Source organism: Somniosus microcephalus, chromosome 2 (assembly GCF_052327205.1).
Source record: "Somniosus microcephalus isolate GS21.2 chromosome 2, FLI_Smic_1.0, whole genome shotgun sequence".
In the NCBI taxonomy this organism is placed as follows: Eukaryota; Metazoa; Chordata; class Chondrichthyes; order Squaliformes; family Somniosidae; genus Somniosus; species Somniosus microcephalus.
The window spans coordinates 43812019-43834265 of NC_140988.1; the positions used below are offsets into that span (position 1 = coordinate 43812019).

General features: G+C 48.3%; 1 protein-coding gene across 2 annotated transcripts in view; it reads left to right on the forward strand.

Annotated features, from left to right (window-relative positions):
• The window catches only part of LOC147122683 (interleukin-15-like), a 39592-nt gene extending 23002 nt beyond the window's left edge, over positions 1 to 16590 (forward strand). The window contains exons 7-8 of one of the 2 annotated variants that reach the window (XM_086009023.1): positions 13371 to 13496; positions 15748 to 16590. In XM_086009023.1, coding sequence (XP_085865149.1) covers positions 13371 to 13469 — 99 coding nt within the window. In that variant the 3' untranslated portion in view covers positions 13470 to 13496; positions 15748 to 16590. Of the gene's footprint in view, positions 1 to 13367; positions 13497 to 15747 lie in introns of both variants that reach the window. The other variant, XM_086009014.1, reaches the window with a different exon arrangement.
• Positions 16591 to 22247: the final 5657 nt, after the last annotated feature.

Sequence of the window (22247 nt, forward strand, 5' to 3'; positions counted from 1 at the left end):
AGGGCCTTGACAACTGAAGGCACGGCCACCAATGGTTGAGCGATTAAAATCCGGGATGCTCAAGATACCAGAATTAGGGGAGTGCAGATATTGTGGGGTGGGGGGGGGGGGGTGCGGTGGCGGGGGGCTGGAGGAGATTATAAAGATAAGGAGGGGCGAGGCCATGGATAGACAAACTCAGATTCCAGCTATATGTTCTACCAATAAATAAAATAACTGTTGATTCAAATTCAGATGCATGCAAAGAGATATTCATCAGGTCCTATGCTATTTCTAAGGATTGATTAATAAGTGAGATACAGCAAAGGTCAATGTAGAAGAGTGAGTCACCTGGGCAAATATCAGTAATGCCTACTCATCCAGCATTATATTTGTGCTCCAATAATGATTTAATTTTTTCATAAAGTTATGCATTTTATTTGAGGTGCACAGTAGGCAAAATATTCAGAGACCTTGCGTCATTGGTGGGGCTTTGCAGTCAGTGAGCAGCTTATAAGAAAATTGTGGGTCCACTATCTGTTTTTCCATCCATAGAAAACAATGGACTGAATCTCGAGCAGTACTCCCACGATTTTCCAATAAATCACCCACTACGTGCGGCACTCCACGTATGGTGGGAGTTTTTGACAGTTTTGTCCTAGATGTTTAAAAAAAAAATTTGGGACTTACATTGAGGGCTCAAAATATTGGGTAGAATATATAAATGACCCAACAAGGAAGATTTGACCCAGTTGAAAATAGAAAATCTGCTGCTTTTTCACACATCAGGTTGCGAAGTTTATCTGTCTGTATCATCTCTTTATCCTCCTGCTTTTTGTGTTCTGTCATTTCTGAAGTCATTTGGTGATGGTGGAGCAGGGCCAACTTTTTTCTGTCTGTCTTTCTGGACAAGTTTCCTATGTATTTACGCCCAGAGACACACGTTATCGGGGCACAAAACAAATAAGTGGCCTGAAAGATCTCAGAAAATTGGGTGCATAAGTGATTTACGGGCATAATTATAATACGCCCAAATCTCCTCGATCTTTTACGATCGTCTGTCAATCCCTCCACCTGAACGTATCTTGGCTCGTAATAATGACCCGCCCCCAAGCTACAGAGACTAGTATGTAAATTTCCTGCAATTGCTCTTGCTCAGCGGATATGTACAAATTACAACCAGATTTTCAGGCACCTGTAATCACCTGAAGCAGGTGCAAATCAGCTGCTCTAGGTAGCATTGAGGCCACTATCAGCCTGTTAAGCCAGACAGCCATTCTTAAGTCCTTTTTAAAAATATAAATGGCTGTTTTTCTGGCTCTAACCCTGCTTGCCATTATCATGGAGGAGGAGGAGGGAGAGAGCCTGAGACAAGAGGCCCAAGAATGAAGCACTACCTGCGGAGACAGCACCCCACATGCAAGTACTCGGCCCGGAGAGTGTACAGGCCTCAACTGATACTCCAGGAGATGTCTGAAGACCTGACTGTGCGCCAACTGTGCTATATAATGAAGCCATCGGCCGACTCTGTGACTTACACTGTGGTGACTTAAAGCCAGCAGCAGAACCTTAACTGTAGAAATGAAGGTCACCACGGCCCTCAGCTGTTACGGGCCTAGATCCTTCCAGGCATCCATGAGGCTCCTGTGTAGGATTTTTCTGGGGCATCCATCAGGAGGAAGCTCAGACTGCTCCCTCTGCCAGGGGATCTGCTGTGTGTCCCAATGCAGCTGCATTGATTCTTGCAGCTCTAGCATCACATGCGCGGTGTTGGTGCGGAGCATTGCAGCAAACCCGGAGGCCATGCCTGTGAGAAGCTCCATGTTACTGTTGATGGATCCTAGAGTCTTCGTGCCGCTCTGATGCTCCGCCAACAGGCGTCTCTTTCGGCACGCAGCTATAAAATCACAGTCCACTGATTCCACAGTCTATGGCCACATTCTAGCCGGTCTCTCGAGAGGTAGCAGCATCCTTCACCTCCTCAGTCTCCCAAGTTCCCCGAAAGTGGATTGTGATGCTGGAGTGCCCACCTTGCATTCAGGCACTCGCGTCGCCCATGGAATGTGTACGCGCTGATACCCGGTTGAGTAGAGTCACGTGACTCCGACTCGGGGGCGGGGGGGTTGCCTGAAGGTTGGGAGGAGGGAGAGGAAGGGGGTTGGGGGGAGGGAGAGGAAGGGGGGGTAGGATTCACTCTCAGGGAAGAAGTCTGTGGTTCTGGCCTTCCATTGCCCCCTCATCTGGCAGCTCAGTGGGGACAAGTGGCACAACAAAGCCAGGGTCCACGTTCTCTGAAATCTGTTACCCTTCCCACTCCCACACGTTCTCTCCCTGCTCCGCTGCCTCCTCCTTGTGCCGTCCTCCACAACAACTGCCTTCCATGGCTTTGAATGACCTGCAGGAAGGAAATAACAGTGGGTTTGAATGGTTGCCTTTGCCAGTGCTGAGTTGCCCCATTTGAGGGGATGGGAAGGGGAGATAGGTAGGGGAAGGTGGGGGGGTTGATGGGAAGAGGGGTGGTTGATGGGTAGGGGAAGGGGGGGTTTGATGGGGGGGGTTGATGGGTAGGGGAAGGGGGGGTTGAGGGGATATGGGGGGGTTGATGGGTAGGGGAAGGGGGGTTGATGGGTAGGGGAATGGGGGGGTTGATGGGTAGGGGAATGGGGGGGTTGATGGGATATGGGGGGGTTGATGGGATATGGGGGGGTTGATGGGTAGGGGAAGGGAGGGTTGATGGGAAGGGGGGTTGATGGGTCGGGGAATGGGGGTTGATGAGATATGGGGGGGGTTGATGGGAAGGGGGTTGATGGGTAGGGGAAGGGAGGGTTGATGGGTAGGGGAAGGGGGGGTTGATGGGTAGGGGAAGGGGGGGTTGATGGGTAGGGGAAGGGGGCTGATGGGAAGGGGGGATGATGGGTAGGGGAAGGGGGTGATGATGGGTAGGGGAAGGGGGTGATGATGGGTAGGGGAAGGGGGTGATGATGGGTAGGGGAAGGGGGTGATGATGGGTAGGGGAAGGGGGTGATGATGGGTAGGGGGTGATGATGGGAAGGGGGTGGATGATGGGTAGGGGAAGGGGGTGGATGATGGGTAGGGGAAGGGGGTGGATGATGGGTAGGGGAAGGGGGTGGATGATGGGTAGGGGAAGGGGGTGATGATGGGTAGGGGAAGGGGGTGATGATGGGTAGGGGAAGGGGGTGATGATGGGTAGGGGGTGATGATGGGTAGGGGAAGGGGTGGATGATGGGTAGGGGAAGGGGGTGATGATGGGTAGGGGAAGGGGTGATGATGGGTAGGGGAAGGGGGTGATGATGGGTAGGGGAAGGGGGTGATGATGGGTAGGGGGTGATGATGGGTAGGGGAAGGGGTGGATGATGGGTAGGGGAAGGGGGTGATGATGGGTAGGGGAAGGGGTGATGATGGGTAGGGGAAGGGGGTGATGATGGGTAGGGGAAGGGGTTATGATGGGTAGGGGAAGGGGGTGATGATGGGTAGGGGAAGGGGGTGATGATGGGTAGGGGAAGGGGGTGATGATGGGTAGGGGAAGGGGTGATGATGGGTAGGGGAAGGGGTGGATGATGGGAAGGGGGTGATGATGGGTAGGGGAAGGGGGTGATGGTTAGGGGAAGGGGGTGATGGGTAGGGGAAGGGGGTGCTGATGGGTAGGGGAAGGGGGTGATGATGGGTAGGGGAAGGGGGTGATGATGGGTAGGGGGTGATGGGTAGGGGGTGATGATGGGAAGGGGGTGGATGATGGGTAGGGGAAGGGGTGGATGATGGGTAGGGGAAGGGGGTGGATGATGGGTAGGGGAAGGGGGTGATGATGGGTAGGGGAAGGGGGTGATGATGGGTAGGGGGTGATGATGGGTAGGGGAAGGGGTGGATGATGGGTAGGGGAAGGGGGTGATGATGGGTAGGGGAAGGGGTGATGATGGGTAGGGGAAGGGGGTGATGATGGGTAGGGGAAGGGGTGATGATGGGTAGGGGAAGGGGTGATGATGGGTAGGGGAAGGGGGTGATGATGGGTAGGGGAAGGGGTGATGATGGGTAGGGGAAGGGGGTGATGATGGGTAGGGGAAGGGGGTGATGATGGGTAGGGGAAGGGGGGGTTTGATGGGGGGGTTGATGGGTAGGGGAAGGGGGGGTTGAGGGGATATGGGGGGGTTGATGGGAAGGGGGGTTGATGGGTAGGGGAATGGGGGGGTTGATGGGATATGGGGGGGTTGATGGGATATGGGGGGGTTGATGGGATATGGGGGGGTTGATGGGTAGGGGAAGGGAGGGTTGATGGGAAGGGGGGTTGATGGGTAGGGGAATGGGGGTTGATGAGATATGGGGGGGTTGATGGGAAGGGGGTTGATGGGTAGGGGAAGGGAGGGTTGATGGGTAGGGGAAGGGGGGGTTGATGGGTAGGGGAAGGGGGGTTGATGGGTAGGGGAGGGGGGATGATGGGTAGGGGAAGGGGGTGATGATGGGTAGGGGAAGGGGGTGATGATGGGTAGGGGAAGGGGGTGATGATGGGTAGGGGAAGGGGGTGATGATGGGTAGGGGTGATGATGGGAAGGGGGTGGATGATGGGTAGGGGAAGGGGGTGGATGATGGGTAGGGGAAGGGGGTGGATGATGGGTAGGGGAAGGGGGTGATGATGGGTAGGGGAAGGGGGTGATGATGGGTAGGGGGTGATGATGGGTAGGGGAAGGGGTGGATGATGGGTAGGGGAAGGGGTGGATGATGGGAAGGGGGTGATGATGGGTAGGGGAAGGGGTGATGATGGGTAGGGGAAGGGGGTGATGATGGGAAGGGGTGATGATGGGTAGGGGAAGGGGGTGATGATGGGTAGGGGAAGGGGGTGATGATGGGTAGGGGAAGGGGGTGATGATGGGTAGGGGAAGGGGTGATGATGGGTAGGGGAAGGGGGTGATGATGGGTAGGGGAAGGGGTGATGATGGGTAGGGGAAGGGGGTGATGATGGGTAGGGGAAGGGGGTGGATGATGGGAAGGGGGTGATGATGGGTAGGGGAAGGGGGTGATGGTTAGGGGAAGGGGTGATGGGTAGGGGAAGGGGGTGCTGATGGGTAGGGGAAGGGGGTGATGATGGGTAGGGGAAGGGGGTGATGATGGGTAGGGGAAGGGGGTGATGATGGGTAGGGGGTGATGATGGGAAGGGGGTGGATGATGGGTAGGGGAAGGGGGTGGATGATGGGTAGGGGAAGGGGGTGGATGATGGGTAGGGGAAGGGGGTGATGATGGGTAGGGGAATGGGGTGATGATGGGTAGGGGAAGGGGGTGATGATGGGTAGGGGGTGATGATGGGTAGGGGAAGGGGTGGATGATGGGTAGGGGAAGCGGGTGATGATGGGTAGGGGAAGGGGGTGGATGATGGGTAGGGGAAGGGGGTGATGATGGGTAGGGGAAGGGGGTGATGATGGGTAGGGGAAGGGGGTGATGATGGGTAGGGGAATGGGGTGATGATGGGTAGGGGAATGGGGTGATGATGGGTAGGGGAAGGGGGTGATGATGGGAAGGGGGTGGATGATGGGTAGGGGAAGGGGGTGGATGATGGGTAGGGGAAGGGGGTGATGATGGGTAGGGGAATGGGGTGATGATGGGTAGGGGAAGGGGGTGATGATGGGTAGGGGGTGATGATGGGTAGGGGAAGGGGTGGATGATGGGTAGGGGAAGCGGGTGATGATGGGTAGGGGAAGGGGGTGATGATGGGTAGGGGAAGGGGGTGATGATGGGTAGGGGAATGGGGTGATGATGGGTAGGGGAATGGGGTGATGATGGGTAGGGGAAGGGGGTGATGATGGGTAGGGGGTGATGATGGGTAGGGGAAGGGGTGGATGATGGGTAGGGGAAGCGGGTGATGATGGGTAGGGGAAGGGGGTGATGATGGGTAGGGGAAGGGGGTGATGATGGGTAGGGGAAGGGGTGATGATGGGTAGGGGAAGGGGGTGGATGATGGGTAGGGGGTGATGATGGGTAGGGGAAGGGGTGATGGTTAGGGGAAGGGGGTGATGGGTAGGGGAAGGGGGTGTTGATGGGTAGGGGAAGGGGGTGATGATGGGTAGGGGAAGGGGGTGATGATGGGTAGGGGAAGGGGGTGATGATAGGTAGGGGAAGGGGGTGATGAGGGGAAGGGGTGATGATGGGTAGGGGAAGGGGTGAAGATGGGTAGGGGAAGGGGGTGAAGATGGGTAGGGGAAGGGGGTGATGATGGGTAGGGGAAGGGGGTGATGATGGGTAAGGGAAGGGGGTGATGGGTAGGGGAAGGGGGTGATGATGGGTAGGGGTGGATGATGGATAGGGGAAGGGGGTGATGATGGGTAGGGGAAGGGGGCGATGATGGGTAGGGGAAGGGGGTGATGGGTAGGGGAAGGGGGTGATGGGTAGGGGAAGGGGTGATGGTTAGGGGAAGGGGGTGATGATGGGTAGGGGTAGGGGAAGGGGGTTGATGATGGGTAGGGGAAGGGGGTGATGATGGGTAGGGGAAGGGGTGATGGGTAGGGGAAGGGGGTGATGGGTAGGGGAAAGGGGTGATGATGGGTAGGGGGTGGATGATGGGAAGGGGGTGATGATGGGTAGGGGAAGGGGGTGATGGGTAGGGGAAAGGGGTGATGATGGGTAGGGGGTGGATGATGGGAAGGGGGTGATGATGGGTAGGGGAAGGAGGGGATGATGGGTAGGGGAAGGGGATGATGGGTAGGGGAAGGGGGTGATGGGTAGGGGAAGGGGGTGATGGGTAGGGGAAGGGGTGATGGTTAGGGGAAGGGGGTGATGATGGGTAGGGGTAGGGGAAGGGGGTTGATGATGGGTAGGGGAAGGGGGTGATGATGGGTAGGGGAAGGGGTGATGGGTAGGGGAAGGGGGTGATGGGTAGGGGAAAGGGGTGATGATGGGTAGGGGGTGGATGATGGGAAGGGGGTGATGATGGGTAGGGGAAGGGGGTGATGGGTAGGGGAAAGGGGTGATGATGGGTAGGGGGTGGATGATGGGAAGGGGGTGATGATGGGTAGGGGAAGGAGGGGATGATGGGTAGGGGAAGGGGATGATGGGTAGGGGAAGAGGTGGAGGGAAAGTGAGGGGTTGATGGGTAGGGGAAGGTTGGGCCCCTGTCCTGGAGCATTGATAGATAGCTGGGATAGAATTAGTGTAATAGGAATAGAGGGTGCAGAATTCTTAAAATGCATTCAGGAGAACTTTTTTAGCCAGTACATAACGAGCCCTACAAGAGAGTAGGCGGTTCTGGACTTACGTTTTAATAAATCGTCGAAGTGAAACGTGGTTCAGAGCAGCTTAATCTCTGGATTCTTGGGAATGGCATGCAGCAGCCAACAGAATTAAAATCAAAAATATAGATCTCTTTTAAAATATAAAAATGTCTCTTAACGGTCATAAAAGCACAAAATTACTTCATAAAGTGCTCTGCTTTGTGTTAATCAACATTAAAACCGACAACTAGTCAGCAAGTGATCGGACACCAGTTTGAGTCGTGGCCTTCAGTTGTGGCATTTTAACCCCTTCAAGTTGATGGAACATCTGGTTGTTTAAAATGGATTTCTGCTGACACAGCACTTCGTTGCTTTTAATAAAAAGTTATTTTGATGCAACCACACCTGTTGATTAAATATTAAGTGTTTGAATCACTTCCAGTTATTGACTTTACTGCATTCGGCACGCTCTGCTGTCCGTATGTTGGTTTAGTTCCCCTTGCAGTAGATTGCTGTTCCAGTTTTTGATGTTCTGGCCACTTTAAGATAAGGCAGCAGCTACAGATGCTTTCTGTTTTCAGTTGCATGTTAGGCCAGACATTTGTCTAATTGGCAGCAAGCCAGCCTCAAAAGAGCAGATTGACCTAAAAGCAGTTTCAAGAAACACAGACTTCAGATAAGGCACTTTTTAATCACCTGACCTGATTGGCTGTAGCTGCTGTGGCGAAGGGAACGCTTGTGGCAGGTGGTGTTGCAGAGACCGTGACAGGCATTGCACTGTGCATCAAGGGTACAACAGTTGTAGCTGGAAGAGTCATGTAATACACCGAGACTGTTGGGGAAAAATGTTGGCTGCTGCATATGTGCATTCACTAGAGCCTGTTGGTAGTGCAAAACACTAGGATTAAAGACTGTGCTGGTTCCATTGCTTTTTTCAAGGGCTGGTCTCTTTGGAAGTACGCTTTAAGATAATAATTGTGAAAGACATAAATATGACGAAGACCAGGGTAATAGATAGGAGAAAAGACGATTTTGCGGGGCTGAGAATAGAACTTGCAAAAATAAAATGGACAATAATATTGGCAAACAATGATGTAGAACAGCAATGGGAAATATTTAAAACGGTGTTCAACAGAGTCTGGGGAAAAATATATGCCGCTAAAAAACAAGAACAAGCTTAACACTAATGAGACACCATGGATGAATAAAGATCTAAGGGAAAAATTGAGGGTAAGGAAAGAGGCATACACTAAGTACATGGATAGCAGGGGAGAGCATGACAAGAGAGAAAACAAAGAGATTAGGAGAGAAGTCAAAAATCAATTAGAAAGTCAAAAAGGAACTATGACATTAAATTATCAAGGAACATAAAACAAAATAGTAAAATATTTTACAGGCACATAAATAAAAAAAGGAAAGTCGGGATGGGAATAGGGCCACTAAGGGATGGATAGGATAATATCACAGGCAGCGATAGAGAGATGTCAGAAATATTAAATAATTACTTTGCTTCATTATTTGTCAGGGATACAGAACAGGTGGACATGGCATCGGATGATAAGATTAGAAATGAAATAACTGCATTTAAAATAAAAAAGGAACAATATTAAATAAACTAACCAAACTCAGAGGATAAAACCCCTGGTCTGGATGGATTACATCCGCGCATTTTAAATGAATCGAGGGAAGAGATAGCAGAGGCATTACTACACATATTTAATAATTCATTAGAAAAAGGTGTAGTGCCAGATAGCTAACATAATACCTATATTTAAGAAGGGAGATGAAACATGTCCAGGAAACTATAGACCAGTCAGCTTAACATCAGTGGTAGGAAAAATAATGGAATCCCTACTGAAGGAGAAAATAGAAGAACATCTAGAAACCAAAAATAGAATAATGAATAGTCAGCATGGATTTCAAAAGGGAAAGTCTTTCTTGACCAACCTCATTGAATTTTTTGAAGAGGTAACAGAGTTAGAGTAGACAAGGGTAATGCAGTAGATGTAATTTACATAGATTTTCCAAAAGGCCTTTGATACTACATAATAGACTAATGAATAAGGTCAGAGCATGCAGAGTCAGGGGACAAGTAGCAGAATGGATAACTAGCTGGATTCAAGACAAAAAGCAGAGAGTCGGGGTAAAGGGTAGCTATTCAGTCGCAGAAGGTGAGAAGTGGTGTTCCACAAGGATCAGTGCTGGGACCAATGTTGTTCATAATTTATATTAATGATTTAGACTTTGGAATCAAGTACATTTCTAAATTTGCAGATGACACCAAATTGGGGGATAGTCAATACTGAGGAGGACTATAACAAATTACAAGACAACATTCATAAACTTGCAGAATGGGCAAATGAAATTCAACACAGATAAATGTGAGGTATTCCATTTTGGTAAGAAAAATAGGGAGGTCACATATTACTTGAAAATACAAATCTAAGTGGGGTAGAGGAGCAAAGGGATCTCCGAGTACAAATCACTGAAAGTAGTGACACAGGTTAACAAGACCATTTAAAAACAAAAGCAAACCAAGCGCTAGGGTTTATTTCTAGAGGGATTGAATTGAAAAGTAGAGAAGTTGTGCTAAACTTGTATCGAACCTTGGTTAGACCACACTTAGAGTACAGCGTACAATTCTGGTTGCCATATTATAAAAAGGATATAGAAGCACCAGAGAGGGTGCAAAAAAGATTTACAAGGATGCCACCAGAAATGTGAGGGTATACCTATCCGGAAAGGATGAACAGGCTGGGTCTCTTTTTCTCTTGAAAAGAGAAGGCTGAGTGGTGACCCAATAGAGGTCTTTAAAATTATGAAAAGTTTTGATGGAGTAGACACAGAGAGAATGTTTCCACTTGTGGGGAAGAGCAAAACTAGAGGCCATCAATATAAGATAGTCACCAAGAAATCAAATTGGGAATTCAGAAGAAACTTCCACATTCTGACCACTCTCTGGGTAAGGAAGTCGCTGCCACAGGGAGTGGTTGAAGCGAATAGTATAGATGCATTTAAGGGGAGGCTAGATAAGCATATGAGGGAGAAGGGAATAGAGGGTTATGCTGATAGTTGGATGAGGAAAGATGGGAGGAGGCGCAAGTGGAGCATAAACGCCGGCATGGACTGGTTGGGCCGAATGGCCTGTTTCTGTGCTGTATATCCTATGTAGTTTTATGGAATGAAGCTGGGCAGGTGGAAGGAGTATCAGTGGGAGAGCTTTTTGGGTGGTAGTGATCATAATTCAGTTAGATTTACCATAGTTATGGAAAAGGACAAAGATAGACCAGGTGTAAAAGTTCTCAAATAAGGAAAGGCCAATTTTACTAAGCTGAGATATGATTTAACAATAGTGGATGGGAAATGGCTACTTACAGGTAAATCACTGGAGCAGTGGGAGGCATTCAAGGAGGAGATAGTGAGTGCTCAGAGCAAATATGTTCTCTCAAAGAAAAAGGGTGGGACTCCCAAATCTAGAGCCCCCTGGATGTCGAGGAGCATATAGGGTAGGATAAGGGGGAAAAAAAGGGGAAGCTTTTGTCAGATACCGAGCGCTCAATACTACAGAAAGCCTAGAGGAGTATAGAAAGAGCAGGGTTGAAATTAAAAAGGAAATTAGGAAAGCAAAAAGAGGGCATGAAAAAATATTGGCAAGTAAAATCAAGGAAAACCCAACGATGTTTTATAAATACATAAAGAGCAAGAGAAAAACTAAGGAAAGAGTACGGCCTATTGGAGACCAAAAAGAAAACCTGTGTGTTGAGTTGGAAGATGTGGGTATGGTTCTTAATGAAAACTTTGCGTCTGTCTTCACAGAAGAGAGGGACGATGCAAACATTGTAGTTAAGGAGGGTGTGATGTATTAGATGAGATAAACATAGAGAGAGAGGAAGTATTAAGGGGTTTAGCATCTTTGAAAGTAAATAAATCACCAGGCCTGGATGAAATCTATCCCAGACTGTTAAGAGAAGCAAGTGGAGGCTCTGACCATCATTTTCCAATCCTCTCTGGCTACAGGTGTGGTGCTGGAAGACTGCTAATGTTGTGCCATTATTTTAAAAAGGGAGAAAGGGATAGATTGAGTAATTACAGGCCAGTCAGGTGGTGGTGGGAAAATGACTGGAAAAAATTCTGAGGGACAATATAAATCAATATTTAGAAAATTACTGATTAATCAAGGACAGTCAGCATGGATTTGTTAAGGGAAGGTCATGTCTGACTAACTTGATTGAATTTTTTGAGGAGGTAACGAGGAAGGTCGATGAGGGTAGTGCATTTGATGTAGTCTACATGGATTTTAGCAAGGCCTTTGACAAGGTCCTACATGGCAGGTTGGTCAAAAAAGTAAAAGCCCGTGGCAAGTTGGATCCAAAATCGGCTCAGTGGCAGAAAGCAAGGGGTAATGGTCGATGGGTGTTTTTGTGACTGGAAGGCTGTTTCCATGGGGTTCCATAGGTCCCTTGCTTTTTGTGGTATATATCAATGATTTAGATTTCAATCTAGGGGGCATGATTAAGAAGTTTGCAGATGATGCAAAAATTGTCAGTGTTGTTGATCTTGAGGAAGTTAGTTGTAGACTGCAAGAAGATATCACTGAACTGGTCAGGTGGGCAGAAAAGTGACATGGAATTCAGTCTGGAAAAGTGTGAGGTGATGCATTTGGGGAGGGCTAACAAGGCATGGGAATACACAATAAATGGTAGGATACTGAAAAATGTAGAGGAACAGAGAGACCTTGGAGTGCATGCCCAAAGATCCCTGAAGGTAGCAGGACAGGTGGTTAAGAATGCATATGGGATACTTTCTTTTATTAGCTGAGCCATAGAATACAAGAGCAGAGAGGTTATGCTTGAACTGTATAAAACACTAGTTAGGCCACAGCTAGAATACTGCGTGCAGTTCTGGTCACCACATTACAGGAAAGATGTGATTGCACTAGAGAGGGTACAGAGGAGATTTACGAGGATGTTGCCAGGATTGAGAATTTTAGCTATGAGCAAAGATTGGATAGGGTGGGGTTGTTTTCTTTGGAACAGATGAGGTTGAGGGGGGGTTGTTAATTGAGGTGTATAAAATTATGATGGGCCTAGATAGAGTGGATAGGAAGCACCTATTTCCCTTAGAGAGGTCAACAACCAGGGGGCATAGCTTTAAAGCAATTGGTAGAAGGATTAGAGGGGAGTTTAGGAGAACTTTTTTCACCCAGAGGGTGGTGGGAGTCTGGAACTCACTGCCTGAAGGAGTGGTAGAAGCAGAAACCCTCATTACATCTAAGAAGTACTTGGATATGCACTTGAAGTGCCGTAAACTGCAAGGCTGCGGACCAAGAGCTGAAAAGTGGGATTAGGCTGGATTGCTCTTTTTCAACCGGCGCAGACACGAGGGGCCGAATGGCCTCCTTCTGTGCGGTAGATTTCTATTCTATGATAGCAAGCAGACCGGTACTGATCTGCTTCTGGACTTCCCCCACCCTCCGCATCCAGGCCTCCACTGTGGCCACAGTGGTGCAGCAGCCCAGAAGCTGCACCACCTTCTCCTCATGGTGGACTCAGAGCAGAGGTTTGGCTGTGTTTTTCCCCCTCCCACAGCCCCAACTCTTTGCCCTGTCCTGGGCATTCTTGCCCAACAAAGACAAAAAGTGAGAAAATTAGGCTTGAATTCATTGAATGTGTGGAACAATTGAAGGAACTATTAGTCTGCATCTTGGTCTGTAGCAGTGATCCAACGAGTTCTGTCTCCGTCTTGAGTGTGGTGCTCACAGTGGGTGAGGAGGAAAGGGAGCATATTCTGATTATCTTACCTTCCCAGTTCTGGTCAAATCGTTGAATTTTCTGCTCCACTGTACTACCGTTCTGGACACTACAGAGGTGGCACTCTGCCACCACTGTCCACGCCCACCTCCTGACCACAAGTATTCCATTTGGTCATTTCTTTTGCACGTTGATTTTCGATCAGCACTGATTTAATTTTACTGTTTCTTTCTCCTCTCTTATCCTGCTTTGTCTGTTTCTATGTGTGAGTGCCTGTGTCTAATATTTTACCGTTCTAATGGTTGTAATTTAATTCTGTGCTATTAGTTTATGTGCAATATTTTAGAAATAAGCCTTGTATTGTAATAATTGATTAGGTTAAGCATTGTAATTGTGTGTAGTCCTAAAATTATTTGTTTTTATATAGCAGAAGAACTGTAAAATATGCGAGGAATTCCCAGAAAAAAATACAACAGATTTTCTAAAGGCCTTTGAGGTTCTTCTACAAAACAAGAATAAGGGATTGTAATATTTCTAGCATAAACCATGTTATTTGGTATGTTAAACAATGAATTGTGAATAACTTTTTAATAAATGCTGATTGTTTTTGTTGTGAATTTTATATTTAACTTAACCTGTAAATATTGTACAGAATTGAATGTGTATATTTTATATATTTTTTATAAAAGAACTGTATATTTCATGCTGAATTTTATTTTCTCTGTAAATGATGAAACTATGAATTACATAACTATGAATTATGCAATATGCACAGTGCATAGAAACAGTGCATGAATTCGATCCTGTATACTTTTCACCAATCCAATTATCAAGGATATGTAGACTGTCAGAACTTAATTAAGCCATACCAGTTGTTGATGTTTTAATGTGGATCTGGGACAGGGGGAAGAGTTATAGCAGTAGTTACTATAGGCCCAGCTGTTTGAAAATCAGATTCAGATAATTTAAAAATGTATTTTAAGATGCAATTAATTTAAAATTGATATATATTACAAAAGAGGTCAAAATTAAGAGGTGAAATTGGGAGCCTTTGCGTCTCCCGTTAGCACAAATGGCTTTGCGGCCGGGCACGGTGCTGACGTCAACTTCCGCCATATTCGGCGGGAATTTTGCGGTGACGCTACGGCATTGCGCCTAGATCTCCTTTGCCTGGAGATCATGATGTCATCGTGCGCATCGCCGTGTGCATTGCCCCGGACCCGACATTGAGTTTTGCCCCCGCAGCAGCGCCGGTCGAAAACAGCGACAGCTGCAGGAGGCGTGCATCGGTCATCCGGTCGCTTCGGGAGCGATGATTAAAGGCGATGTGGCCAAGGTAAGTGGGGGGAAAAAAACTTACCTTTCCTGTTCTAGTTTTTTTTGCGGATTCCTGCCCGCAATCGATCAGCCCGGCACTCTGCTTGAGTGCCAAACTGATCGCGCGGGATCGCGGCTGCCTTGGTGGTCCAGGTAGGTACTTTTTAAATTGCAGAGCCTGCAGTGATGGCCCTTCCCTTTAAGGGAGGGAAGGAGCCTTTGAACGCGGCAACACTGCACAGCCCAGTGTGCAGCGCTGCTGAAGTCTTCGTCCCGCTCTCCGACGTTAGCACCCTAAGAAGGAAGTGGAGCTTGCTTTAGCATTCCACTTCCTCTTGGGACGCTAAAACTTAATTTTGCAGTCGCCGGCGCTAATTAGCGCCGGGCACTAAAGTTAGAGCCCAGGTGATATTAGCGCCCCAAAATGGTCGAAACCGAATTTTTTCCCCTGAAGAGTGCATGAACTCCCACCAACCCCTCCCCAACCCCCAGATTGTTTTTGATCCGAGGGCAAAGGATCATAGAATTATACAGCACAGAAGGAGGCCCTTCAGCCCATTGTGCCTGTGCTGGAATAGGCAGGTTGCCAATAATACACAAAACTATACACAGAGTGACCAATGTGGTATGGCCCTCTTTTGACACTATTGATGGTACTTAATACTTAAAGTTGATTCTGTTCTTTTTGGTTTTAATATATGCTACACATCCTGAGCTCTTGCATCATGTGCAAGCCATTCATGTTTTTATAAAAGTGTCACAGTTGCAACAGCTAAGAGAGTGCCTCAGATTTAAACTACCTTGCAGTGAACAGGTTAACAATTGACAGTAACAATTGTCCAGGTCTTCAAATCATAACTCCCATTGTAGCCTATTCATTTCAATAGGTTACAGTTGACTTTATGATCAGTAAACCTAGGCTGCCTTTTTTATGCTTAACTCTCCATGTAACCATGAAGTCCAGTAATAATTCTTGCAACATTATTTTAAAACTAGTTTGTGCTACACAGCATAACCTACTTTAAGTAATAAAACATGCTGGAAATGACTTTGCATTTAAAAGTAATTTTACAAGTGGGCACTTTCATAATCCGAGCCCCAGAGGAACCATAAATCTCGAGAGTATTTTTGCCATTATAGCTTATGCAGTAAAGACGTTTTTTTTACCCCAAGAAAATAGTTGAAGTTTACTTTCCACCCAGTTTGTATTGCAACTGCATCCCTCTCTACTCTCTCCTTTCATCGTTGTTTTTCTCTTTCTTCCTTCCACCTCCCCTGCCGTCACTCTGGAGGTGACCAGCCAGTACCCTCCATAATTTGTGGTCTCTATACAGGTGGATGCAGTTGCACCTGTCCATTCCATCACATCACCTACTGTATTATTTCCCATTGAATGTGTGTGTGTATACTTAAAACTTTCTTGGATAATTTTAAACATATTTTGGGCTTAAATTGTTGCTTGTGACCCTTATTCTGGTATTTGTTTGCAGTATTCAAAAAATGCACTTGAAAAATGTGCATTTATGAAGCTTGTCAGCCTGTCCTGCGTCACATCGCATCTCTGACACCACTGGCCTTCTCACTTACAAGCTCAATCTCACCAATCGATTTCTGGAGATGAAGCATGTTATCTCATGTAGGTATCCATAACTACAGCTGTAACTGTCCCCTTGAGATGCATCCATCCTAAAATAATGCAATCCCGAGGAGCAAACCCGACAATGAACCAGCCGTAAAGCTATACATTTGTTTATAATCCAATATTAGCAGCACTTTTCTTTTAATTGCGTAATAAATGCTAATTTACTTGTTTATAGTTTCAGCTAGATTTTGTCTGGGTGCAGCAGTTTTCAATCGGGCATTCAAATTGTCACCTGTATTATTAACCGTTTCAATGTTAACCCATTATAGCTGTTCTTAATAACTGGTTTTTGCAGGGTACTTTTTAAAGCAATGAAGAACAATTTGACTACTGCACACAGCATTTTCAAAATTCTGGCTGTTTATTTTAAACAGGGAAAAAAAAAGTTGTATTTATATTAAGATGAATACTGACCTATTAATGTTTATACAGCAACATGTAATGGTGCTCATATTGGAGCCTTTTTTTCCATATACTGTAATGTGTAATAATGTTCCTGAAATAAGATGGAATTATGTGTTATTCCTAATGCTGAAACCTAGTCCTGTGCCCAAAGATGTGCCATTATTGATACATTTTCTCATCTGCTGGAGCCATATAAAATTAATAGTATTGAAAATTTTCCACAAAAGTGGTCATTCTATATAAAGATTCCTGTTTTATCACCATTAAAAACAAATGTTCACCTGAACGTTTCTTGCTGTAATTTGTATTCAATTCCAGCAGCATTGCTCATTCTTGACCCTGTATGAAGGATTTATTTGCCAACATGCCAAATAAATTCCATTGTTTTCTGGTTGTCCTAAAAAAACAGCAAGTTAAGGCTATGTAGACTTGGAGGGGGGGGAAATTCAGTTGGCTTGCGCCTCCCGTTGATGCCCTAAGAGGGCGCTAATGGGGCGCAAAGCAACTAGCGCCCGGGTGCGGCGATGTTTGTGCCGCTCGCGAAATTAACGACTTTTTGCGGCAGCGCAGAAGTTTAGCGCCCCGATCTCCTGCGCCCGCAGATCGTGACGTCAGTCGAGCGTGCAATGCCCTGGTGGCGCCCCGGACCGGATATTGAGTGGCGCCCCCCTCCTTTCCGCCTGGCGCAAGCAATGACAGGGAGACTGGAACATTTCCCAGTCAGTGAGGGGCTATTTAAAGGCGGCCTCTTCCTTGCTTTTTCTGTGGTAGACATTTTTGCACCACTCATTCTGACAGAGAGAGATTCTGAGAGAGAGAGAGAGACTTCTGCATAGAGTCAACGCTCTGTGAAGTCGTTTTGGCTACTGAGCATCACTTTGTAGGTACTTTTGGATTTGACCTGCATTACTTCGATTGTCAAGAGACTGTGGGGCCTGCACTGATTTGGGGCGTCGTCCTGTGCCTGCAGAATCGGAGGCAACAGAGACGCAGAGAGAGAGTGGCAATCATGCCCAGACGGCGGAGGGCCAACAGGCCTCTGCACAGGAGACCTTACCCTCCTAGGGTATTCCGGGTACAATTCTCCTACATTAATTTGTCTGAGGAGCAGTGTTTGTGCAGGCTTCGCTTCAGCAAGGAGCTGGTCGCTGAGCTCTGCCACATGCTGCAGCCAGATCTGCAGCCTCTACTGTCGGTGGCAGTGAAGGTCACAGTGGCTCTGAACTTTTATGCCACCGGCTCCATTCAAGCAGCTACTGGGGACATCGCCAATATCTCCCAGTTCGCGGTCCATTGCTGTATCCGTCAGGTCACAAATGCCCTCTATAAAAGGAGATGCTAGTACATCTCTTTCCCGATGACCCGGGCCAAATAGCATGAACACGCATTGGGCTTTGCGAGGATAACGGGCTTCCCCATGGTGCAGGGCGCCATTGACTGCACGCATGTGGCATTGCGGGCACCGCATGAGAATGCAGAGGTTTTCCGAAACCGCAAGGGGTTCCACTCCTTAAACGTCCAGTTGGTCTGTGACCATAGACTGCTGATACTTACTGTCAATGCCCGCTATCCTGGCAGCAGCCACGATGCTTTCATCCTGCGCCAGACTGCTGTGCCAGAACTTTTCAAGGCACCGCATCATCTAAGTGGTTGGCTCCTCGGTTGACAAGGGTTATCCACTGTGCACCTTGCTGATGACACCGCTCTGTAGCCCCAACACCCCTGCTGAGCTGCGGTACAATGAGAGCCATCTCGCCACCAGGAACAAGCTCTGCAAATGCTTTCTTTGGAGGTATTGTTGCAGCCAGAAGTACAGGGAAATCTATGAGTCCCACCATGACCATCACTATTAACTTTAATATATCCCCTCTCGAGGTTTCTCCGTTCAGTTCCATTGATATTCTCTTAGAGCAGAGAAGGTTAAAGGAGGATTTAATAGAGGAGCTCAAGCAATGGTTCCGCTGTCTGAACCACTCAGGAAGAGCCCTGCAGTACTCGCCTGAGCACCACCGGAGGAGGTGGAGGATGATCAGCAGCAGCACCAAGGTGGGAGGGAGGCCCACAATGTTGAAACTGCAAGGGCCGTCCGTCAATGGCTGATAACAAGCCACTTCTAGGCCCCTACTGAGGAAATGGCTTCTGGCATGGAGAACAACATGAATGAAAGCAACTCGCAATCCCAAAGCCGACCAAGGCAGCAATGATTCCAAAGGCCAAACCTGTACATTTTGAATACAAAAACTTTTTTATTTTACAAATGCTGCGTGTGTCATTTCTTCATGACAAACTAATAGAAACAAAATCATAACTGGTTCTCACAACCTGGAGATAATGTCCAAAACACTAAACAAAAGTTTGAACATGAACCTCGGCCTTTAATAAAAAATTGGCCAACATATCGTCACACCTCCTACTTTTTGCCCGTCGAGGGTGATCTCTTACGTACTTCCCCCCCCTTCCCACCCTACTGCTGCGTAATGGGGCCCCAGTGGCTGCAGCAAGGCTGGTGGAAGGCTGCTGATTGTCAGAACCTGAGACTACAGATGCCCTTGAAGGACGGCCTCGACCACCTCTGGGCCTGGAGGGCCCAGCTGCAGACTGCACCAACTCTGCATAGGCGGCAGCAGTCTGGGCTACAGGTGGTGGCAAGTGTAATGGGGAAGTGACAGTGGTGGGAGGACAGCACCGCCCTGCTCGACCAACACACTGGCACTTCCACGGGGCAGCACCTCAGCATCCGGAGCAATCTGCTGGAGCACAGATTGGCCTGCTGCGACGCAGTGAGAGCCCCGGGGAAATGTGTCCGAACCAGCAACAATGGCAGCAGTCAGTGCTTGCGGGACCTCAATCTGAGTCTGCATGAGACCAGTATGAGATTGGATCACGGCAGCCAGTGACTGAATTGCAGCACTAAACGTTAGCGTGGCACCTGCCTGTGCTACAGCGTAGTGCTCCACACTCCTTGCCAGTGCATCAGTGCAATCGGGTACCCTTCCCACTGCACCTATGAGCTGAGTGTGCATGTCCACCGCCTGGGTCTTCATTTCAGCGATGAGCCCACTCCTCCTCTGCGTCCAGTGCAGCAGGACTCACTGGCCTACTCTCCCTCTGGGGAGAAGGCCCCCGAGCTTCCCTAGCCACATCGCGTTGCTGCAGCCCGCTGGGTCCCAGAGCTTCACCCTCATCAGACCCTTCCCCCCTGCTCCCCTCCAGGGAAGACGTGGTCCCAGTGTGGGCATGGGCTTCCTCGGGAGAGGGTGGTGCTGATGCTCCGGCTTCCTCTTCCTCTTCCTCCTCGCCTGCAGCTTCACTCCCACTGGCAGCTTCAGGGTCCGTCTCCTCAGCTGATGAATCACCTTCTGAAAGCAGGGAGGTACAAGAGTGGCTTTAGCGTGAGGACAGGGGGGCAGTAAGGGAGGAAGGAGTGCAGCGATTTAGTAAGTTGGATTGAAAGTGTCAAAGGCTGGTGTTGTGAGGGACAAGTGGAATGAGAGAGGAGAGAAAGCTGATGACCTTACCATTGCTGTCCCGAACGGGGTCAGCCACTCCAGGGGCGATGGGACCAATCACCTGGCTTGCCACAATCCTGTGGACACACGCCTCAAGATCGCTGAGGGGTTGCAGCTGAGGCCGCCCTCCACCCGTCCATTGCTGCTGTCTCCTATTATGAGATAGCTTGGCCTGCAACAAAAAGGACGGTGTCTGAGTAAATATACAGCGATGGCCTTGCCTGATATGTCTCCCATAATTGAATAGCCCTTACCGTATGCAAGGTGTGGAATGTGTGTGTGTGTTTCATGAGAGGGCCAAAGGTGTTGGATGAGTGTTGGGCATTGGGGTTTTAAGACCCTCTGGCCACAGAGTGAGGTTGAGATGGAGGGATGGAGAGGTATTGAAAAAAAGCCACTCACCCTGACAGCCCGAGTGAGGTCGTTGAACTTTTTGCGACATTGAGAATGGGTCCTGGGCACCATGCTCCTGGAGGAGATGTGCTGAGCCACCTCCCTCCACACTCTTCTGTAGTCGCGCGGCAAAGGCCTCCTGCCACTCTCAGGGTAGAGTATAGATCTTCTGTGTTCCACTGCACCAACCAGAGCCTCCAAGGCCCACTCACTGAAGCGCTGAGCTCATTCTCTTGCCCTCTCCATAGTCTTTGTTTGGAAAATGTAGTCACAGGTCTCTCCAGGCCGAGATTCAAGGCTCCAATGAGCAGGGTGTGGATGGAGAGCAAGATCGACCCTCCCCTTTAAGAACTGTCCGGCGCCAGTGTGTCTGTGTTCCATCGCTAACTGACATCACCTGCACTGTGCCCGCGCTCTGAGTTAACGCCTCGTTCCTTGGCCTTTGCGCCTTAAGACAGGTGTGTAGCACCTGATTTAGTGCTCCAATCACCTCCAGGGGCGATAGAAGCCAAGTTTGCAGTCAGAGGCGATAATTACTGCCGGGTGCTAAACTTTGCGCCCGGCCGATAATTGCACCCCAAATGGGGTGATACCGAATTTCTTCTCCTTGATGTTTAGGAGAACAAAAACAACAAATGTTCTTCTGTATTGTAAGATGGCCACTATTAAATTGAAATGTAAAATGGCCACTATATTAAATTGGGAAACTGTTGCTAGGCTGACTTTTAATGAGAGGATGGGTCATGAGGCCCACTGACTAAACTGATCAAGTGAGATTAGCACACAATTGACCATCTGGTTGCAGCCACGATAATTCAGGACATAAATCTGAGGGTAGTGAGCGATCTCGGCAATGCAGTCAAGAACAAGTCCTTGGTTGATCACCAAGTTGAGACGCCCAGGGCAAGGTAAGTCTGACCAGCACTTGAGTCTGGGTAGCATAAACGGGAACCCTTAAGGTATTTACTCTGTGTATGTTGTGCTATAATTGTGTTTATCTAACTTGAGTTAGACGAATAAAAGTGTCAACGGTTAATCCGGCATTGTGTGTATGTGTCTGTAATTCCCGGAGTCACGAACATTGTAATGTAGGGTAAAGGCACGTTCCTTTTTGCCTACAGATTTGGCCACCGCGGCAGGACTCTGAGGTTAGACTATTATACAGAATAAGAGGAAGAGTAAGGGGCCCACACCGGGCCATGAGGAAATGTACCTGTATTGCCCGGGAAAGGTAAATCCTAAGGAAAAATGGATGAAATCCATTTTGGTAGCGCCTTGTCCGAAGGCCCGAGCGTTTGAGTGGTCGGAAAGTTCGGCCAGAAAAGAAAAATCCGAACGGGCGGTCTGGCTTTTGGCCATGGATCGCGAAATTACAAACAAACAAGGGGAGAATACCCAACAAGATGGGAGATTGCCCGACTGACTTAGATTACAAAGGAGCCAGGTATGGGCGGAGCCCTGCACACAACCAATTCCAGCACATTCCAATACATAATACATGAGGACTGGGGGAAGGGGAAAGACACAGAAAGCAGGCAGTTACAAGACACAGAAAACAGGCAGTGATGAATGGAATATATTTCATCACAATTGCACGGTCGAAGGAACAGCTGAGTAATCAGGAAGCAGTGGTAGAAAGGTTGAAGAAAGAGCTACAAAAGGTGGGGGAGGAGAAGTTACAAATGCAGGAAGACTTTTAAGTGTGAAAAGCAGTTTCTACAGTGTTCTCTGACTAATGCGAAGGATAAATTGCAGAAACAAACACAGGAAAGAGATGAGTGGGGGCAGAAATGTGAGACGGTGGATCAGGGGTGTGAGGATATGAAGATACAGAGTTTTAAAACAGCAGCAAAGTGAGCCTGCTTGTCACAGTCAGTGTCAACAAGAAATGAATAGGCTGAAAACAGCGCTTAGTGCCCAACGAGGGGTTGTCTGTCTAATGACCCCGGCCATAGAGCGGGACGAGACAGAGGTACAAGGACCAATGTAGCGAGAGTCGTCCTCCTCCATTTAACCCTGTGGCCCTCAGCTGAGCCCGATT